Source organism: Hylobates moloch, unplaced genomic scaffold (assembly GCF_009828535.3).
Source record: "Hylobates moloch isolate HMO894 unplaced genomic scaffold, HMol_V3 SCAFFOLD_2, whole genome shotgun sequence".
Taxonomy (NCBI): domain Eukaryota; kingdom Metazoa; phylum Chordata; class Mammalia; order Primates; family Hylobatidae; genus Hylobates; species Hylobates moloch.
This window is the reverse complement of record NW_026652277.1, coordinates 153165470-153188175: the sequence shown is the minus strand read 5'-3', so window position 1 is coordinate 153188175 and position 22706 is coordinate 153165470. Positions and strand designations below refer to the sequence as shown.

The following is a 22706-nucleotide window of genomic DNA, read 5'->3' as shown; positions in this document are numbered from 1 at the left end:
ATTTATTCCTGAAACCCACCTACTAATGTTAAACATTCCAAATTCCAGTTCATGGAGCACTTGTTTTCTTTTACAGCTTTAAAGTTTCTCTTGTTCTGTAAGCAGTCTTTGAATAGTTGAGGTTAGTAAGTGTTCTGATTGTTTTGGAGAAAAGTTCAAAATGTGTAATGAAAAATAATAGTCAAATCCACAACAATCTACAGAGAAATGGCTACACTTCTTAAAAACAGTAATTGGTATTGAGGAATGTACATCACTAAAAGGGTGGAGTGTAATCAGGTCCTCTCGCTTGATAATATCCTTTGGTACTCACTAGCAGGGAGAGAACACCAATTATTATTGAGCTGTTCTTCATTTAGAGTGCCTGAATGAAATAGTACATGAATATAAAGATCAAATGCCTAATATTGTTTATATGCATCATCTCAGACTCATAGTTCATGAAACCAAGGCTGGTAACTTGAAAAAGTGGTCGTCCTTTTGTATATACTGTCTATATTGTTTTATAACTTATTTTTTCCAATGAATAATATATTATGAGCAGTTTTCCACTGTGATAATTAAATTTCTATATATAATTTTAGTGGCTAAATTCCCTTTCATTAAATGAATACACCATAGTTTGAACAACTGTTGTTGCACAATTATACTGTTTTTCAACATTTAGATAGTGCTTCAGTACACACTAGCTACCCTTACATTCCTCAGGAAATAATGTCTTGAGGTACAATGGGTCAGTTAAACAGGGAAAAAAAAAAAAAAAGACACTTTCTAATTTGCATTTTTATTGCTAATTAATTTTTAGTGAAGTTAAATATATTTTTATTGGGCACATAGTTCTTTTGTGAATTTTCTTTAATGGTTCTTTGCCCATTTTTCTATTCGATTATTAATTTTTAATGGATTTCATGGGAACTCTTCATAGTAAGATTAATTACCCCTTTCATTACAATCTTGTCATTTGCTTTTTTTTGGTGAATGGCTTTATTGAGGTATAATTGGCATATTATAAACTGAATGTATTTAAATGTACTATCTGATAAGTTTAGGCATTTATACACCTGGGAGACTATTGCCTCAATCAAGATAATGAACATATTTCATCCCCAAAAGTTACTTTGTGCCCTTATGTGCTCTGTTGCTTCCTCACCCTTATCCCAGGCAACCACTATAAATTAGTTTGCATTTTCCAGAATTGTATATAAGTGAAACCGTATATACCATGTACTCTTTTATTATCTGGCTCCTTTCACTTATAATTACTTTGATAAATCTGTGTTTTAGCATTTATTAGTCGTTTATTCTTTATATTGGGTGTTGTTTAATTGGGTGTTGTTTAATTGTATGGCTATGCCACAGTTTGTTTATCCATTCACCTGTCAATGGACATTGGGGTTGTATCCAGGTTTTAGCTAGTACAAATAAAGCTGCTCCAAATATTCACATACAAGTCTTTGTATGGACATATGCCTTCATTTCTCTTGGACAAATTTCTAGGAGCAGAAGGGCTGGATCATATTGCAGATGTATGTTTGACTTCTTAAGAAGCTGCCAGACTATTTTCTAAAGTGGTTGCGCCATTTAACATTTAACATTCCCACCATTAGTGTATCAATGTACTTGCCAACTTTGAAATGGCCAATCTTTTGAATTTTAACCATCTAATATCCATGCAGTGCTATTTTATTGTGGTTTTAATTTGCTTTTCCCTAATGATTAAAGATACTGAGCACCTTTTTTTGCATGCTTGCCATCCATATAGCTTCTTCAGTAAATTGTCTTTTCAAATCTTTTGTTCATTTCTTAAATTGTCCTATTTGTTTTCTGATTATTGAGTTTTGAGATTTCTTTGTGTTTTGTGTATACAAGTATTTTATCAGGCATACGATTTGCAGGTATTTTCCCCCAGTCTGGTTTGTTTTCTAATTGTCTTAACAGTTTAAAGAACAGAAGTTTGAGATTTTGATGAAGTTCAAATTATCAGCTTGTTCTTTTATGCATTTTAGTGTTGTATCTAAGAAATCTTTGCCTAACCCAAGCTCACAAAAGTGTTCTCTGTTTTTTTCTAGAAGTCTTATAGCTTTAGGTTTTACATTTAGATCTGTGGTTCATTTTGAGTTACTTTTGTACATGTTGTAAAGTATAGATCAAAGTTCATTTTTTTCACATGTGAATATCCAACTATTCTAACACCATTTGTTGGAAAAACTGTCTTTTCTCCACTGAATGGCCTTTATACTTTGTCTATACACCCTGGGCACTCTCTACTATTCTGTTGGTCTATTTACGTATCTTTATGCCAGTAGCAAACTGTGTGGATTACCGTAGCTTTATAAGATTTGAAGTCAGGTATTCTGTTCTTTTTCAAAGTTGTTTTGGCTGTTCTAGGTAATATTCATTTCCATGTCGATTTTCGAATTTATTTTACAATTTCTCCAAAGATAACCTGCTGGAATTTTGAGTGGGACTGCATTGAATCTACAGATCATTTGGGGAGAATTTACATCTTACCAATATTGAGTATGCCACCCCATGAACACAATGACAAATTGCTTTGTCAGTTTCTCTCAGCAGTAGTTTTAGTTTTCAGTATACAGGTCTTTCACATCTTTCTCCTTTTTTTTCTCAAAGTATGTCATGTTTTTTATGCCATAGTAAATGGCATATATATTTTTTTAATTTCAATTTTTGGTTCTTAATTGCTTGTTTATAGACATATAGATGATTTTTGTGTTCCGGTCTCGTCTCCTGCAACATTGCTAAAGTCAATTCTAGTGCCTTGTTTTTTTAGATTCCATTTAGAATTTTTACACAGATATAGAGCCAGGACCTCAGAGAGAGAACCTCCTTAAATTTTGCTGCCTGTGTGCCTCACTTGCCTTACTCCACTTTAGCTCTACCTAGACAATCATGTCTGCAAAGACAGACAGTTTTTTTTTTTCTTTTATACAGTTTGTCCATTTTTCGGTAGTTTCGAGCAGCAGAGTAAATCTAGTCCCTACTGCATTTTGGTCAGAAATGGAAGAACCCTATTACATCATTTCCTTTTTAATTTTTGTTGTGGTAGTTTATTTATATATTTAAGTCTTAAATATGATTTAAAAATCGCATAGTCCCAGCTACTTGGGAGGCTGAGGCAGGAGAATGGCGTGAACCTGGGAGGCGGAGCTTGCAGTGAGTTGAGATCGCGCCACTGCGCTCCAGCCTGGGCGACAGAGTGAGAATCCGTCTCAAAAAAAAAAAAAAAAAATCATGTTAGCTCTGTCATCCAGTCTTCACTGGAATGCAGTGGCAGCCTTGACCTCCAGTCTCAAGCAATCCTCCCACCCACCTCAGCCTCCTCAGTAGCTGGAAACTACAGGCACATGGCACCCTGCCCGGTTAATTTTTCAATTTTTTATAGAGACAGGGTCTCACTGTCTTGCCAGGGCTGGTCTCTAACTCCTAGGCTCAAGTGATCCTCCCACTTCAGCCTCCCAGAGTGCCAGGATTAAGGCATGAGACACTGTGCCTGGCCAGTTTTTTTATTTTAATGAAGACTCTTTAAATGTTCATGTTACAAAATCTGTTCATTGGTCCATAAGAATGTTGACAATTATTAACCTTTTCTGACTCAGTTAATCCTTCGATGGATAACCTGATAAAAATTATGAATCTGCTTTCCAGAAACGCTTATATAAACACACTCACATTTCCATAGTAATTTCAGTAGTCCATAGACTCCCTGAAGGTTCATCCATTGATTCCATATTATGAATCCCTGTTTTGAGATTTCTTTTTTTCATGTCACGTTTAGGAAGGCTTTCCATTTCAAGATTATATAACTAAGGAAATACTTTTTTAAATGATGAGTTTATATATTTTTTCTCCTTTGTATATATAGACAGACATTTAAAATTTTTCAAGTTCATGTGTTTTAAATGATCAAATGAGGTAATATGTAAGTGATAGCACCCCAAAAAATACAAAGTGCAGCACAGATGCTACCGTGCTTGTTATTATCATTATCATCATCATTATCAATCATCATCAAAACATTCACCCTTTGAGCTATCTTCATCACTCTAAAGAATTAAATCCAAAATAAGAATTATGTTAAGAAACAAAGTCAGCTATGAAAGTAATTATTCTTGCATGATCTATAAGGGAGAACAGAGTACACTATAAATAGAGTTATCTCTTGTTATCTATAGAGGACTGGTTCCAGAACCCCTGGGGATACCAAAAATCTATGGATGCTAAAGTCACTTATATAAAATGTCATAGTTTTTGCATATAATCTGTAGACATCTTCTCTCATACTTGGAATCATCTATAGATTACTTATAATACCTAATATAGTATAAATGCTATGTAAATAGTTATCATACTGTAGTTTTTATAGTATTGTTATTTTTTCTGAATATTTTTTATCCATAGTTGGTTGAATTCATGGATAGGGAACCCACAGATACAGAGGGCCAACTGTATTCAGTATAAGAGAATGTGTAAAAAAAAATTACGGCGCTTCATTAAATGAGATACTGTAAAACATTTAATAATGATAATTACATCATTGTAGAAATATAAGAAATACTTACATTTAAATTGAGAAATGTTAAATTGTATTTACATTTCAATATCTTACATAGAATGTGTGTGTAAAAATTAAGAAGGGTACAGAAATATGAAAATAGTTGTTTTAGAGAGGCTTGTGAATAAATATTATTTTAACATTTCCCTTAATTCTGTTATGCCTTTGATTTTTTAGTATTATTTTTCTATATACATATATTTATACTAACTTTAATTTACATGGCCTTCACAGCTCAATTATAATGCTGCCTGACCTGAAATTCTATTTCCTTCGTTATGATTTTATAGCATCGAATAATTTCAAATTTTGCTAATCATGGTGTCTTATTATTACCCAGTTTTTAAGATGTGTTATGCAGTTTCTGATTATTTGTTGAATGCTACAGTTTTAGGGCTTGATTATGCTTTTGCTATGATGATTTAAGTAATTATGGATTCATTTCTTCAGTTGCCCAGCAGGAGGCTGAAATGTTCAAACGCTACAATGGAACATTTCCATTACCTGGAATACACCAAAGTCAAGATGCCCTATGTACCTGTCCAAAACTACCCCATCAAGGCTCTTTTCAAATTGATGAATTTGTCCACACTGAAAATTCTTCAACAAAGATGCAGCTAGTAAAACAGAGGCTTGAATCTGTCACAGTAAGTTTATTTTATGCAGTTGAAACTTTTAAACTATTTCCTGTTTTACATTGCCATGCCAATAAATATTCATTTAATGAAGTAAGTTAATTACTTAAAGTTAGACCTTCTTATACTTTTATGGTTCCTTTCAGGTACTTATTCCTAAATCCTTAATTGCAACAGACAACCTGAATTTAGGATAATCTATCATGTTGTTCTGACTTGATATCTCTGTAAAGACTAGCCCAGCACCTAGTGATCAGGGAGGGCTCTGAACCAGATGACCACACCTAGGGCTTAGCATATGGGTATGACTCCATCTCCTAGGAAAGAAAGAGAAACTGTGACTTTATCAGCCCAGCATGGTGGCGTACACCTGTAATCTCAGCCACTCAGGTGGCTGAGGCACAAGAATCACTTGAACCCAGCAGGCAGAGGTTGCAGTGAGGCGAGATCGTGCCACTGCACTCCAGCCTGGGTGACAAAATGAGACTGTGTCCCCGCTTCCCCAAAAAAGGAAAGTAAGTAAAGGCAAAGCATATCTTAAAATGCTTTGCTGTAAGAAACAGAATATTTAGAGTGTGTTCTCAATAAAATGGAAGAAAACAGAATTTCTATTAATGAAGAGATGAGAGTCCCAAGATTTTGATTTTAAAAAGACATATAAGATAAAATGAATTTAAAGAAAATCAAAAGATAAGCTTCAATTAATTCCACATTGCAAATGGTAAAAGAGAAAGTTGACACTTTAAAATACCAGATCAATAGTGTAGCACAGAGAACTAATTTCAGAAGCACATAAGAATACAGAATAAAAGAGATAGGTGAAAACTATGGTTAAGAGTGTAGCTCTGGGGTCCAGCTGCTTAGGCATAGGAATGGCGTAGCCTCCAACTTGTGCCAGCTTTTTGACTGGAGAAGTTTAAGTAAAATTGGTTTTCCTCATCTATAAAATGAGGTGGTTTTTGGTTGTTTTGTTTTGTTTTAATTTAGAGACAGGGTCTCACTTTGTGGCCCAGGCTGGAATGCAGTGGTGTGATCATTGCTCACTGCAGTCTCAAACTCCTGGGCTCAAGCAATTCTCCTGCCTCTGACTCTTGAGTAGCTGGGACTGTAGGCACACACCACCAGGCCTGGCTAATTAAAAAATTTTTTTTTGTAGAGACTGGGTCTTGGTATGTTGCCCAGGCTGGTCTCCAACTCCTAGCCTCAAGCAGTCAGCAGTCCTCTTGCCTCAGCCTCCCAGAGTATTGGGATTTCAGGCATGAGCCATTATGGAGATTGTAGTATTTCTTACCTTACAGGATTTTTAAGATTCAGCAAGACCCTAAAAGTAAACCTCTTAACAGGGTGTCTGATACATAGTGCCACTGATAAATGTTAGTTATTATTGTTGATAATGAGAGAAGAGATGAATATGAGATAGATTGTGCGCATGGTTGATCAGTGTTCTTAAAGAAGAGACCAGCATGTGTGAAAAGAGATAACAAAGATCAAATACAAAAGGCCTTCCTGTGCTAAAGTCCCAAATCTGTAAAATGAAAGTATCTATTACCAGACCAATTAATGAAAAGATGCCAGTATCTTAGAAATATCCTAGTGAAATCGTTTGATTTTTAAAGATTTCTTACAGAAAATTCATAGATATAATGGGGGGAAAGAAAAGTCTGGTTATCTACATAGGAACTAAGCTATCTTCGAACTTCTCCGTAAGAACCAAAGTAATAATGAAGCTGAAATAATACTAGTAGTATAATTCAAAATCACTAAGATAGAAAGATAAATCAGTGGGGAAAGGAAGAATTGTTCCCTTGTATGGTGTTGGGAAACCTTGTTAACTATGAGTGAACTGAAAAATACAGTCCGTTTACATCTCTATCTTAGGTCACTCACCTAAATCAAATTCTCATTTACCAAGGAGTTAAATAGGAAAGTCCAGATCTTTTTAAAAACTAGGGAAATACGCTTGCAAATATTTCTCAAATGAATGAAAACATACTAATTTTAAAAGCAGTGGAAAATCCTCTCCCAAAATATTAATAGATTATAGACATAGAATTTTAAATTTCTCTGTTTAAAAATATAAGGATGTGTATATTTGTGTGTATATACAAAACATACAAACACACACATATATGTGCAACAAACACCAGCCTGGGGAAATGTTTACATAAAATGTATTAAAGAAGCAGCCCTTTTAACATGCAAAAAATTAAACAGTAAAGAAAAATAGTAAACCTTTAACAAAGAAATGGGTAAAAGAAATAAACTGTTCTTCTAAAAGGAGGCGATAGAAATGTTTCATATGCGTGTTTTAAAAGTTCTATCTCACTACTCATAAGAAAAGTACCACATAAACCAGGTATTGCCCATAAAATTGGAAAATAGATCATGAAAATGATGAGGAGGAAGGTGCTTTGTTAAAGGTAGTGTAGCATTCTGTTAGTGAAAATTCCTAGAAAATTTTTCTCAAAGATAAATGGTCAAATGTAGTAAGAAGCCTAAGCATCCTGAAAAATATCTTTGACCATACTTTTAGTAGAATTAAGTGGAAGTCCTTTTATTAGAATTACTTTGAGCTCCTTGAAGACAGGGGCTGTGCAGCCTTGTTCATTGTTTTATTCTTACCTTCTTTAATAAATACTATCCCTTTTCTTGCTTCCTTGATAGAGATCTTGATTAAACTATACAAGGAACTACATTGAGACAGCTTTAGTTCTGACTATGCTCTCTTCCTCTCTCCTTTTCTTTATAGAGACTTGAAGGTGTTTACCAGGATGCAGATTACATTCCATCTCTGGGTTTAGATTTAACCTAAACCCAGAATAAATGTAGGAATAGAGAAAAATATATATATTTCTTAGTTAACTTTTAGAATATATAACTATAAATTAATAAATTTATTTCAATATTGCAGTTCTTTGTATTTTATCATTTTTAATATAATCAAATAATGCATGCTGTTCCAGATTTTAAAAGGAAGTCTGAATAGATACATTGAGCTTTAAAGATGAAGAGAAACATATTTCTTCACCAGGAAAAAAAAGAAAATGTGTTCCTTGTCTCAAAACTTGCATGGCAAAGTAACTTCATCTACAGGCATAAAAACAACTCACCAACAGATTTATAAAAACAAGTTTCCTACAGTCTATCGGTCTTTTTACTGTAAAACTTAACATCCTGGAATCACCTAAGTCTTGTAGCTTTTTTCTAATTTCATTTTATATACCTGTCGTCCTCAGATAAATGAAAGGATGTAAGAACTAAAGAAAGTAGATGTAAAGGAAAAATAAAATCAGAAAAAAAATTTTTTTTTTGAGACGGAGTCTCGTTCTGTCGCCCAGGCTGGAGTGCAGTGGCGCAATCTCAGCTCACTGTAAGCTCTGCCTCCTGGGTTCACGCCATTCTCCTGCCTCAGCCTCCTGAGTAGCTGGGACTACAGGTGCCCGCCACCATGCCTGGCTAATTTTTTTTTGTATTTTTAATAGGCTAATTTTTTGTATTTTTTATTAGAGACGGGGTTTCACCGTGTTAGCCAGGATGGTCTCGATCTCCTGACCTTGTGATCCACCCACCTCGGCCTCCCGAAGTACTGGGATTACAGGCATGAGCCACTGTGCCCGGCAGAAAAATGTTTTTTAAGAAATGAAATCAAAGGCAAGAGAGAAGCAAATTGATAATTTATTATAAAAAAATTTACTTTGAATTATTACTTTATTTAGCTTTTACCATGTCTTTTTAAAATTATTTAGAGAATATGTCTGCTTTGGTATTGAGGCAGATAGAAGCTGCCTTTGGAAATGAAAGTTTTGCTCTAGTTTTTAAAAACCGTTATTTTTCCTTTGTTGAGAGAATTCACTGAATTTATTTTTCTGATGCTATCTGCATTGTATTTTCTTTCAGAATGTACATAGTATGTATGGGAATAAAAACAAAATGTCGTCTTTATTCCCATGGCATATTCTATTCAAAATATTCTATATTTTGCAAACATTTAGGTTGACTGAATTCCCACCTTTTGTCATTATGCCTTTTCTCTTGTTTCTTGCAATTGTATTTCAGTAGACCACAAATTCCTTTTTTTATTTATTTGTTATTACAATAGGAATGTTTTTCTAATAAATTATGATACATGTTTAGGGTGTAATTTTTGTGGGGTGTGTGTGAGTGAGTTGCATAATAAATTCAGTTCAGCAGGTATATAATAGGTGTTTAGGCATTGATGTGTAAAAGATACAAAAAATAGATAATTGTCGGTTATTGGGAGCATTACCATTTAGTCATAATATAAATCACTTAATTATTTCATTATTAGCACACTTGACTGCATGTTGCTGCCACAGCAATACCTAACAGCATTCCGCAACCCAGGTAAGACTTCACCGGTGGACAGTATCTTGAGAGCATTGGTAAATCTCATTCCAAGTTTTCAGATGCAGAAATTTGATTTTATCAGTGCATCCAGTGTTGCTCAGAATCTGTAGTATCTATTAAGATTAATCAGTCCTACAAAAAGTTGATTAATAAATGAGAATCCATGAAAATACACCTTATAATATAATAAAAAGTAGACCATTCTGGCAGCCTGAACACTAAAGATCTCGTCCTATCTAAATTTAACCTGAAGCCCAGGCTAATGATCACAGAACTGATTGCTAAGTAGAGCCATAGGAGTATGGATTGAATGGGTTTGAAAATGTTTTATGCCGATTTTGAAAAAGGATTTATTTTCTCTACCCCACAGGAGATACCACCGTATATATTGATTAATGATAACTAACATCTGTTTAATTATTAGTAATAATTGATATATTTCTGGCACTGTGCTAAATAAAGGCTTTACATTTTATTGTATTTAATTCTCAAACTGTCCTATAGGGGTGAGTATTATTCCCATTTTCCAGAAGAAGATTTTGAGGCTTACAGAGATCAAGCCACATAACCAAGATCACACAAGTAGTAAGCACTGGAGCTGGGATTCAGCCCAGGTAGTTGGACTCCCATGTCCACAATCAGTTTAACTGTCTCCTTTTAGTGACTGAATTACTGATATGCTTTAGACACAGTATCTGGCTCTTAGAAATTTCTAGATCAAAAAATAGATATTCCAGATTTTGAGCAACTGCGGATGCACTGATAAAATCAAATTTCTGGATCTAAAAACTTAGAATGAGATATACTGATGTTCTCAAGGTACTGTCCACCTGTGAGGTCTTACCTAGGTTGCAGAATGCTTTTGGGTGTTGCTGTGGCAGCAACATGCAGTTAAGTATGCTGATAAATAATTAAATGATTTATATTATGACTAAATGGTAATGCTCCCAATAACTGAGAATTACCTATTTTTTTCAGTTCTCTTTTTTTTCTAAACTCCTTGTTGATTATGACCATTTTTCACTAGCTCTGTACTAGGCTGATGATATATGCTGGCTAACTCCTAATTGGACTGGACTTGAGTATTTTTTTTTCTTTTTCTTTTTTTCTTTTCTTTTTTTTTTTTTTTTTTTTTGAGATGGAGTCTCACTCTGTCACCCAGGCTGGAGTGCAGTGGCACGATCTTGGCTCACTACACCCTCCACCTCCCGGGTTTCAGTGATTCTCCTGCCTCAGCCTCCCGAGTAGCTGGGACTACAGGTGCACACCACCACGCCTAGCTGATTTTTGTATTTTTAGTAGAGACGGGGTTTCACCACGTTGGCCCAGGATGGTCTCGATCTCTTGACCTCGTGATCCGCCTGCCTCGGCCTTCCAAAGTGCTGGGATTACAAGGCATGAGCTACTGCACCCGGCCAGACTTGAGTATTTTTACTGTCTCCTTAGCAGCAGATTTTCAAATTGTCCATAATACACCGACTTTTACTAGTTTCTCTTTCAAAATGATCTTTTCTTGGCCTTGTACCATGAATTGTACAGAGTTCCTTTCTGTAGCTCTTTCAATAATAGTCATATTTTATCATTTAGTAGTATTTACTATTTAATATTAGATTTCATCTGGTACAAATAATATGGGAATGATATTTATGGCTATTATTATTTATAAAGATAATTATATATTGCATTTAACTCAGCGTGTGTCTTTTACACCTGTTAGTGTTCTAGCATAGAATTTTATTATTCTGTTGATTGAAGAGCAAGTTTTTTTTGAGGCAGATAACCTGTGAACCCTCAGGAGTTTCACAGTGCCATTTGTTTGGGCAAGTTAGATTTACCTTGAACATGTCATTAAGACTCTTTCATTGGAAACAATGCAGAGTGACAATGGCAGGATAATGGATAAAGAAACTTCCAAATGCTGATTTAGGTTATTAGAAGATTAACATCTGAGTGTTTTGAAAACAGTCAATACTTTATTTAATGAAATTATGAATACTTCCTTATTTTCCTGTATTTCTTTTAGGAGGTGATACGATCCTGTGCTGCAAAAGTAAGTAGTTTTTATTACCAAGAAGATAACTTTAAAGGTATAGTAATGCTATACCTAGTAATGCTATACCTAGAATGCACCATTCATAGAGTTTGGAACCTTTATAAAAGTTAATCTGATGTGTACTTCCATAATTGGAGCTCAGGTTTATCAAAGAATTACAATACTGGAACCCGATAATTTAGTAAGAGTGATCATTTAGAAAGTAGCTTCACATTTTTAAAGATTTAAGAATACTAAGTGATTGAGATACTTTCAGTAAAGGATCAACAAGGTCATGTCATTCTCTGAGAAAAATTTTATGTGATAGTTAATTTGTATAAGACACCAGTCAATATAGTTCCAGTAGATATATGCTTAGTAAACTGTATAAGCATTGAAATGCATGCAAGCTGTACATAAATGATTTATTGTACTGATAATGCTCTTCTTCATTTATAAGTCTTTCACATTTCTTTTCTCGTTTAACTATACTGTATAATAATCCTGAGAGATGGATTAGATATAATTGTTATTCCAATTTTAGAAAGGAGGAAACTGAGGTTTATTCAGGTTGAGTGATTTGCCCAAGGTCCCAAGTTAGTCTAAAAATCTTAGTGTACAAAAAGGCTCTCGATTAGTAAACAATTTCAACTAAATTGTATCTTAGATGCTTTCAACATAGCAGCTTTCCTCCTTTTACAAGCAAGGTTATTTTATGTATAACTTTTAACTTAGGTGTTGGGAAAATAAGGAGTTGAAATGGCAACATGTGTTCATCCTTTCCTGTCTGTCCACTCCCAAAATTCAGTTGAATAATTAGACATCTATTCATTTAACAAATATAATTATATATCACAAAGAGAAGGTAAAACATCCAGAAGGAAAGAATTAGAATGGTGTTAGTATATTTAGAGACTGCTTCATATAATGTCAGTGCAATGGAATTTTTTTAATTCAGTGGGCACCTACTACCATTTGGTAGTAGACACTTGGAATGCAATAGGCTATTGTCTCTTTCCTGATGGGGCATGTTAGGGAGGGAGGAACGTGTCAGAAAATACAAGACTTACCCTATCACTGAGCTGTCCAGCATCAGTCACAGAACCCATCACTTTTATACCTAATTGTCACAAGTCAACAGGATATGGAATATAGACAAGGGGAAGGAAGACGAGGGGGGAAAAGAGAACAAGCTATATTCTGACTTGGGCTGCAGATGTTCAGGAAACGTTCCTGATAGCAATGATTGGTGTAATGATTGTAGCTCCAAGATTACTAAACCTTCTGAAGTACTCATTGTGTATAAAATCGGAGGCAAAAATACAATTTATTTTCTGACTAGCAATTCAAAGCTATTTTGCTTTAACAAATGTACTGCATACTCTTCTTTTGGAATGCTGTCTGAATGTCCAAAGAATAAAGTGTCCTGCACAGATTGAGCAAGGCTTTATGGAGAACAGCCTCTACTAATCTGGAAACTCCCCAAGGGTGAAGGATCATGCCATTCATCTTCATATCCCTAGTATTTAATAAAGGTAGAATAAATACTCGTTCAAAAAATGATTAATTTGGAAATGAATCAGTGTCTGGAAAAATTAACCTTACTAGTATCTTCAGTTATTCTTTTTTTATAATAGTTTTATTGAACTATAATTTACATACCATAATGTTCACTCTTTTAAAATATACAGTTCACTGGTTTTTACCATATTCACAAAGTTTTCAAACCATCCCTACTATTTGATTTTAGAGTTTTTCATCACCCCTGAATGAAGCCCTGTATCTCTTAGCAGTCATTCCCAATTCCTACACATACACACTCCAAATACAAACTCTTGGAACATACCCCAAATTCCTGGCAGCCATTAATATACTTTATAGATTTGGCTAATCTGAACATTTCATGTAAATGAAGTCAGATGATATGTAGTCATTTATAACTGACTTCTTTTACTCAAAATAGCGTTTTCAGGATTCCTCTATTTGTAACATATATCAGTGAACAACTCGGGTTAGGGGGACCAACCACCTGTGCAGTCAAAAATTAATGTATAACTTTTGACTCCCCAAAAGATTAAGTACTCATAGCCTGCTGTTGACTGGAAGCCTTACTGATAATGTAAACAGTTAGTTAACACATATTTTATGTGTTATGTGTATTATATACTGTATTCTTAAAGTAAGCCAGAGAACAGAAAATGTTATTAAAAGGAAGAGGATATACATTTACTATTCATTAAGCAAAGTGAATCATCATAGAGGTCTTCCTTTGTCTTCACATTGAATAGCCTCAGGAGGAAAATGAGGGTTTGCTCTTGTTATTTCACTGGGGGCAGAGGCAGAAGAGGTGGAGAAGTGGGAAGGGGAGGCAGGAGAGGCAGGCACACTTGGTGTAACTTACTGAAAAAAATCCACCTATAAGTGGACCTGCACAGTTCAAACTCATGTTGTTCAAGGGTCAACTGCACTACTTTTTATTGCTGAATAAGATTTCATTGTATGAATAGGTTACGTATTGTTATATTTGATCAGTTTATGAACATTTGGGTTGTTTCTACTTTTTAGCTATTAAGATAATACTCCTACGAACACTGTGTGTATAAGTTTTGGTGTGGATATATATTCTCATTTCTATGGGATACGTATCTAGGAGTGGAACTGTTGGGTTATATGGTAACTATGTTTGACACTTTGAAGAACTCCCAAAACGTTTTCCAGAGCATGTGAACCATTTTCGAATTCCACCAGCAGTGTACGAATGAGGTTCCAGTTTCTTCTCATCCTCATCAACACTTGTATTCTCTTCTTTTGTGGCCATCCTAGAGGGTGAAAAGTGGTTGTATCATAGTGATTTTGATTTGCGTTATCTTTATGACTAATGATGTTGAGCATTTTTTATGTGCCATTTGTACTTTTTTTCTGGAGAAATGTCTGTTTAAATATTTCAGCTGGTTTTAAAATTGTGATTTTTTTGTCTTTTTATTGTTTACTTTTAAGTTCTTTATATATTCTAGATACAGGTGTCTTATGAGTTAGATGATTTGCAAATATTTTATCCCATTTTGTGGATTGTCTTTTCACTTTCTTAATGATGTCTTTTGAAACAAAAAGGTTTATGAGGTTCAGTTTATTTTTTCTTTTGTCATTTGCGCTTTTTGTGTTGTAATAAAAACCAATTTTCTAGCCTTGTGTCATAAAGATTTACTCCTATGTTTTCTTCTGAAGATTTTTGTAGTTTTAAATCTTACATTCAGGTCTGTGATTATTTTGCATTAATTTTTGTATATGGTATGATGGACAGGTCCACTTTCATTCTATTCCATGAGGCTATCCAGTTTTCCCAGCACTACTTATTGAAAAGAGTGCTTTGCCCTTTGACTGGTGTTGGCACCCTTGTCAAAAGTCTTTAATCTTAACAACAGAGTATATTTATGCAGTTTATTATCTATTAGATCTAGGATAAATTTTCACCAAGTGTCCGTTACATAAGTTTTTGCCCTTCTACAGTATTTTTATATTGTTGAAGGCTCACTTGTTTTTTCCATTAGCATTCTTTAAGCAAGTATTTCTTGAGCATCTACCAAGTATTTTTCTAAGTGCTTGGAATATAATAGTGAACAAGAACCTTTTATTGTAGAGAGACACATAATCTTAAAAGGAAACAAATAAGGTAGTTTCAGATAATAAGTGATGTGAAGAAAATAAAATAGGTTCATGGGACAAAGAATGACTGGGAGGGGAAGCTACTCTCAAGAGGATGGTCATAGAAGGCCTTGCTAAGAGAAACACTTGACAAGGAGCTAGTCACGTCCTGCAAAAATCCTCATCTAGGAAGAAAACTGGCATGCTCAAAGAGCAGAAAGAAGACCACTTTGCTTAAGTAATGTAGTGAGCAAGCAAGGGGAAACAATTGTAAACCAAAAAGTATCTGAGACAGATCTCAATCAATTTAGAAGTTTATTTTGCTGAGGTTAAGGACAGGACCCAGAAGAAAAAACACAAATCACAGACACAGTCTGTGGGTCTGCCTTTCTCCAAAGATGACTTTGGGGGCTTCAATATTTAAAGGGAAAAAAAAACAGGCTAGAGGAGAAAAGAAGGGTATGGTCACATTACTGAATCCTCAAGTTGCAAGAGAAAAGGCGCATGTGGGAGGATAGTCAATTATGTATTCATCTCACACTCAGTAAATTGACGCTTTTCAAAAGATAAGGTGAACATGAAAGCTACCTGTGGAGATATTTAACCTTTTATCTGTAGCTATCTGCTTATGAATAAAAAGAAAAGGAACTTCTTGCATGACTCAGCTTTCAGCTTAATTTTTTTCTTTTTGGCGTTAGATTATAAATTACCTCAGGGAGGAATAACACACATTCTCTTTTTCTGTCTCTTTAAATTGTACAAAATACTGCTTTCGCTTCTAATCTTTATATATCTGTCCCTCCACACACCTCTGTAAGCTTCTTGAAGCCAGGAAACTTCATCTTTTTTTTTTTTTTTTGAAATATTACATCACCTACCCTAGATGAATATAAATTCAGCCAAGTTGAAGTTTATTGAGTTATGTTTAGTGGAACAATGCTGTAAAGGTAAAGTGGTAATGTATATTGTAGTCGAATCCACCTCATTATTCACTGAAAACATTTTTTTAAAGGTTCAAAAAATAGAGAACCCAGAGAAAATATTTTTTTAATTTTTCTGTTTAAAACGTATATTTGGATATTTTTGAGATTTGAGTAGAATAGTGTTTTTCAATTATTTGCAAAGGTTTTTAAAAAAAATTTTTTTAAACATAATTATTTTTTCATGGCATTCCAAAACTGGATAACTGCAAAATAAGATGAGAACTTACGAACACAAAAAGGAAACAACAGACACTGAGGTTTACTTGAGGGCGAAGGGTGGGAGGAGAGAGAGGAGCAGAAAAGATAACTATTGGGGACTGGACTTAATACCTGCGTGATGTAATAATCCATACAAGTCCCTGTGACACGAGTTTACCTGTGCAAGCTTCACATGCACCCCCAGACCTAAAAGAAAAGTTTTTTTAAAGAGATTTATTATTTGGGCACTATTTGGAAGACTGGCTTAACTGGAGGAGTAGTACAAACTATAGTAATCTATATGTGGAGCGTGGTGAGCAATCTAGTATGAGTCCCAGCTTTCTGGCCTTGGCAAGTAAGTGGAGAATGATGGCTTTCCCTAAGACAGTAAACAGTGGGGTAAAGGTTAGTTTAGTTCTGAACTTAATGATCAGGAGATGTGTTTTAGATTTAAGAAACATCAACATTAGAAGGCAGATGAATTGATGAAAACAAATGTTTCTGCCCAGTGTAATTATGTGATGTGAAGGAAGAAGAGGAGCTCAGTGGATCTAACAAATAGCACTGATGAGGAATGGCTGGACACAGCAGGATAACCAAGAGAAGATGGCTCCCCAGAAAGAAAGATAGAAGGATACAGGCCTAAGTGAATCTGCTGAATTTGATCATTTGAAGTCCAGGGTTACCATAAGTCCAATTTAGTTTTATCATGGAGACAAGCTTTGTTGTACCCAGTTGAAGACTGAAGGATTCAGATATATGGATTGCAGTTGTGTGCTGTTTTTCAAGGAGTTTAGCTTTTAATAAAGCTTAAGGAAGTAATGGAATCAGAGGGAGAGTTTTAGTTGGTTTGTTTACTCTTTGTTTTTGTACTAAAATAGAAGGGTCTGTGCTTCTAGCCTGCGGGGAAATAGCCAGTAGGAATTTGAAAGTAGAATTTGTTTTTTGTTTTGAAGCGGGGTCTTCCCTGTCACCCAAGCTGAGTGCAGTAGCGTCATCACAGCTCAATGCAGCCTCCACCTTCTGGGCTTAAGCAGTTCTCCTGCCTCAGCCTCCTGGATAGCTGAGACCACAGGTGTGCACTGCCACTCCCAGCTAATTTTTTATTTTTTTGTAGAGATGAGGTCTCACTGTGTTGCCCAGGCTGGTCTTGAACTCTTGGACTCAAGTGATCCTCTTGCCTCAGCCTCCCAAATTGCTGGGATTATAGGCATTAGTTGTTGGGCCTGGCCTGAAAGTAGAATTTGGAAGAGCTTTAAGGATAACCCTAAGGGGACTGAGGGATGAATCTTGAACAGAATGCTCCTCTTCCTCCAACCCTAGAAGTAAAGACATAAGGATAGGTGCGAGAGGTCCATTCTTTCATAAGTTTGGAAATGAGAAGTTCAGGGGTTCAAGACCAAATTTTCTCTGTGAAGCAAGGCAGTGAACTAAGAGAGAAAAGGAGGTAAAGGTTTTGAGAAAACCAAGATGCATTGAGGTAAATTGCTTTACCCTAAGGAATATTGCTGGATAATTGGTTTGAGCCAGGACTAGATCTTAATTTTGAAATTGACATGAAGGTGTCATATCAGTAATCTATGAACCATCAGTCCTTGGTACCTATCAGAGGTTCCAGAATCATGATTAAATATAACCGAAACACTTGATAGTGACTGATTCAAATTTGAATACTGGTTTTAGCTAATGTAGTAGTAATGAACTGGTTTGGGGGTAAGATTTTTCTGGTATCTTATTGCTGTAGAAATTTTTCTTTAATAGTTACAGCATTTTCTTCCAAATCCCTCACTTCTCTGTCCTGGCTTGTAAAGAAAACATCTGAGGACTGAGAGGTCATATTTGAATTGCCCTTTATAATACCGTAGGCTACTCATTGCTTAGACTTTACTAAGCTAGAAATCACAAGAGCTTAAGCTACTCTTAAAGTTTATATTATGAGAATGTAAAAGATACCTGACTTCAAATATCTTGAACCTCACTTTGGCTCAAGTTTTCTGTTTAACTTTTTCTTTAATACTGGTATTTTAATTTTTACAACAGATACATGATTTGCAAAAAAAAAAAAACTTCCTGGGTATTATTGTTTTCTTTTTTCTGATGCCACCAGAACTGCCATCAGATTAAAATATTATCTGCATTATTGTTCAGATTAGTGGAAAAATATGACAGCTGTCTGGCAAAGAGAGATGAATTTGTGAACTTTTAAGTATACAGACAGCATTAACATTCTTTTGGTTATAATTTAAAACCAACTTGAGATATCATCACAACTTGAAACTTCATAAACAATTCTTCAGGTGAATGTAGCATGTTATCTAAAATTAGCTAAAAGGGTAGACTTGTAAGTATACATAGAAATGAGTACTATGTTCCATGGTTTTAAATTTTAACTAATCACTAAAAGAGAAACTGTCAGCTTGCTTGATATTGTGCATTCAATTTTATGTTCAGAGCAGCAAGTTTTTTAACAGGAAAATTAACGCCCATCTAGAGAATTAGTAATTTGCATATTTTGCTTGTCTGCTTATACCCTGAAAGAGTAGGCAAAACAGTTTTATGATTAACTTGGCAGAAGTTCCAGATGATTTTTTTTCTTTATTGTGAATTTCATTGAATTTTTATGCTTTTAGTTTTCTCCAATATGGAGGTATTAAACTGACTTTGGCAGACTGTGGTTTTTGCATGAAGCAAACAGAAAAGGGTGTTGTGAAAAGAGGGTAGATTGGTGTAGGGTAGACTATCTTAACCAACCTTTCTGTTGTTGTAAAATTATTAAGCAATTCTTTTCCACAGCACATATTTCAAAAATAGATATTGCTTCACTCTATTTAATGGTTACTATTATTTTTCTTCCTCTAAATGGAATAATAAATATGTATGAGCTAGCTTTGAAAATGATTTGAGTTCTAATTTCAAAACAAATCGCTAATAATAACAATAATAATTAAGAGTTACCCCAAATTTTAGAAATTGTCTGCTCTGTTACGTTGCTACTCTCATCGCTTTATGGACATTTGAATAGTCTGTAAAAAAATATGTCAAGAAAGATCAGAATTATAAAAATGTTTAGGAAGAACATATAATTATAGATTTTAGGTTTTTCAAAAAAAAAGAAAAAACATTTTGTTTTAAAAGAATGGCAAGTCTTTCTGTTTGAACAGAGGCATTTAAGTATCATATTTTAACTTTCCTGGTATTTTTTGTTTTTAACACAAATTTCTGAAGAAGAAGGCTATAAATGGCTATTGTGTGTATCTATATAGATATCTATATAGATGTGGATATATGTAGGTGTGTGTATGTGTGTGCAAAGATGTGTGTGTATATAGATATATCTTCATTTCTCCAGCATACACCTGTTTGCACCAGATTTTTAAATGCATTACTTGATTTTAAGATAAAAATTTTCAGGAAGTAAAAGTGAGAAATGATTCCAAAAAGAAGTGAATTAAATAGTTAAGTGATAAATATGTTCTTTTCCATTTGAAAGCACAGAACTCTGAAAAATTGGCTATATCATCATACTACATCATAAATACCTAATTACCCTTTCTTCTAGTGATGTTAATAATAACTAATATAACATCTTATTTGTATACTACTTTATCGTTTGCTCTTGCCAATATATTCTATTTAATCTATTTCTTATTTAATGTTCATTAGTGCTTTATGGTTAACATACGAATAGCACTTTATGATACCAGTTCATCATTGTTGCTTTCTTGGCACATTCCCATTGAAGTATAGATATTATTTTTCTTATCTCCATTTAAAGATGGAAAGGGAAGCTCAAAGATACTAAATGAGTTTGTTGTTTTAGGTATTGTATCACTATAACTGGTCAATTTTGATCTGTATTTAATGGATTTTGATAGAATTTTTAAAGCTGGGTGATATTTTAGGACTGATGTGGTATTTGACCCCTCCAACTACTTTGGAAAATACTTTTATTTTTTAATGAGATGACATAATAGTTTAGTTACTTTAGAACTATATTAACATATGGTCTTAATTGACTTTTTCACTGAATTTGCTAACTCTTTGCTCTAAGAGAAAAACCTAAACTAAGATATACTGTTTATTATCGCTGTTTAAAAGCAAAAATAGAAAAAAAATTTACAAACATGTAAATAATGAATCAGATAAAGGGCATGTAACGAGAGCCCGGTATTGTCTCATACAGAACATCAAAAGGAAAATTTTAAATACTTGCACAGTAGAAGTCCTCTGTATGATTTTCATTATTTAAACAAAAAAATGGGAAAGGGGCTATTTTAATATAGTAATATTTATATGCCATAAATTATCATTTTGTTAATTTACAGATTACCTTTTTGAAGTGAATTAGAAATCAGACTGTCAGTTTCTCCAAAATAGATCACATTTTATTGTGGTTTTTGAAAGTAATGAAAAAGATTAAATGATTGATTTGTTAATAATGAAAAAAAGATACAATTTTTTTCTGAAACGAATCCTGATTTACAAGATGAATTTGCCTATAAACATTTCAAGCTTTTTCAGTGAACTATTTATTTTCCTACAAGAGCTATAGTTAAAATGTTGTGTTTATTATGCATTTCATTTCTGTGAGGCTAGTGTGCACTCAGATAATCATACTAGGTTTTGTATGTTATAGAGCATTGTATTTACTTACAGAAATTGTCCTTGTTATTTTAATGATATTTTTAAATAGTATCCTAAGAGTAAGGTGTTTTGATGCAATGGAAACTATTTCACATGGCAAGTTAGGTTACAGCTGTGTTATCTGTGTCACCATGGTGTATATAAACATGAGTAGTACAGGTGTTTTCTGTGTATCTCTGAAAAGGAAGTACTTGCTATTTCACTAAAATGCTAGGGAAATGTGAATATGAAACATTTTTACTCTTCCTTAATTGAACCAGTCAAGAGTCATTTTTATTTCTTGCATTTCTTTGCATAACTTAAGACCACTCTAAGTTATTAATAATGTCAAGTCCATGGTAAACTTAGTAAGGCTGATTTATTTTCATGTAGCTATGTTCTAATTACTATTATATTTTTTCCTTGATGAAAATGATTCTCTTTTGTAAACTTTACAAACTGACCATATACATCATTACCACTCCTTTTGACCTATCATGTGTCCTGGTTTGTATAATAAGCAAATATTTCTCATCCAGTTTTTGCATCAGTAATCCAGGAAATTACACTGTAGTTTCTGATTTGTTTTCCTAATACAGGTCAACAAAAATCTCTCATTTACTTCACCACCAGCAGTCTCCTCACAACAGTCTAAGTTAAAGCAGTCAAACGTGCTGACCGCTCAAGAGATTCTACATCAGTTTGGTTTCACTCAGACCGGTGAGCCCCTTTCTTACTTTGACAATTCTTTTAAATGTTCAGATGCTCGTTTTGTTGATGAATATCACTTATTTCTTTAGAAATAAAGCTCATAGTGGTCGGTTTTCACACTTGACAAATTATATTCTAGCATCTCTTTTGTCCTTAAAATCACCAAGGTTATTTCAAAATTGGATTTGGTAACAGTAGATACACTGAACCTATGTTCTATTAACAGATAATAATTTAAAACTAGCAAAACACGTGAGTTTTAAACCTGTATGATGTTAAATCTGATTCAGTTTCCCAATTAGATAAAGAACCCATCATAGATGGATAATCCCGTGTTATAATTCATTTCAAGGAAAGCCAAGGTAAAATACATTTTGGCAGAAATAGGATGTAACCTGTAGTGATATCACATCCCATTAAAGGGCAAATTAACAAAATACGCAAAAAAGCTTGTTACAAAACTATACTGAATCACTGAGGTGAACTATACAGTTGTTTTGGCTAATTTTTTTTTTTCCTTTTGAGACGGAGTCTCACTCTGTCGCCCAGGCTGGAGTGCAGTGGCGCAATCTTGGCTCACTGCAAGCTCCGCCTCCTGGGTTCACGCCATTCTCCTGCCTCAGCCTCTCCGAGTTGCTGGGACTACAGGCGCCCACCACCACGCCCGGCTAATATTTTTGTATTTTTAGTAGAGACGGGGTTTCACCGTGGCCTCGATCTCCTGACCTCGTGATCCGCCCGCCTCGGCCTCCCAAAGTGCTGGGATTACAAGAGTGAGCCACCGCGCCCGGCCTTGGCTAATGTTTTAAATGAGTTTCAATAAGGTTTTTAAAGGATATCAAAGGAAAAACATCTAAGTGAGAAATGTTTGTTTGTGGTAATGAAAGATGACTTTTTCTGTTCATTAGCTATATGTTTTTGATAGTATTTTTTCTATTGCT

General features: G+C 34.3%; 1 protein-coding gene across 12 annotated transcripts in view; it reads left to right on the top strand.

The window, feature by feature from the left end:
* AHI1 (Abelson helper integration site 1) overlaps positions 1-22706 on the top strand; it is a 220199-nt gene that overhangs the window by 83028 nt on the left and 114465 nt on the right. For all 12 annotated transcript variants that reach the window (XR_009212506.1, XM_032159628.2, XM_032159584.2 and 9 more), the window contains 3 exons: positions 5024-5220; positions 11600-11626; positions 21654-21774. Coding sequence is in view for 11 of the 12 variants with exons in the window: in XM_032159628.2 (XP_032015519.1) it covers positions 5024-5220; positions 11600-11626; positions 21654-21774 (345 nt within the window). In the remaining variant the exon portion in view is untranslated. The remainder of the gene's footprint in view (positions 1-5023; positions 5221-11599; positions 11627-21653; positions 21775-22706) is intronic.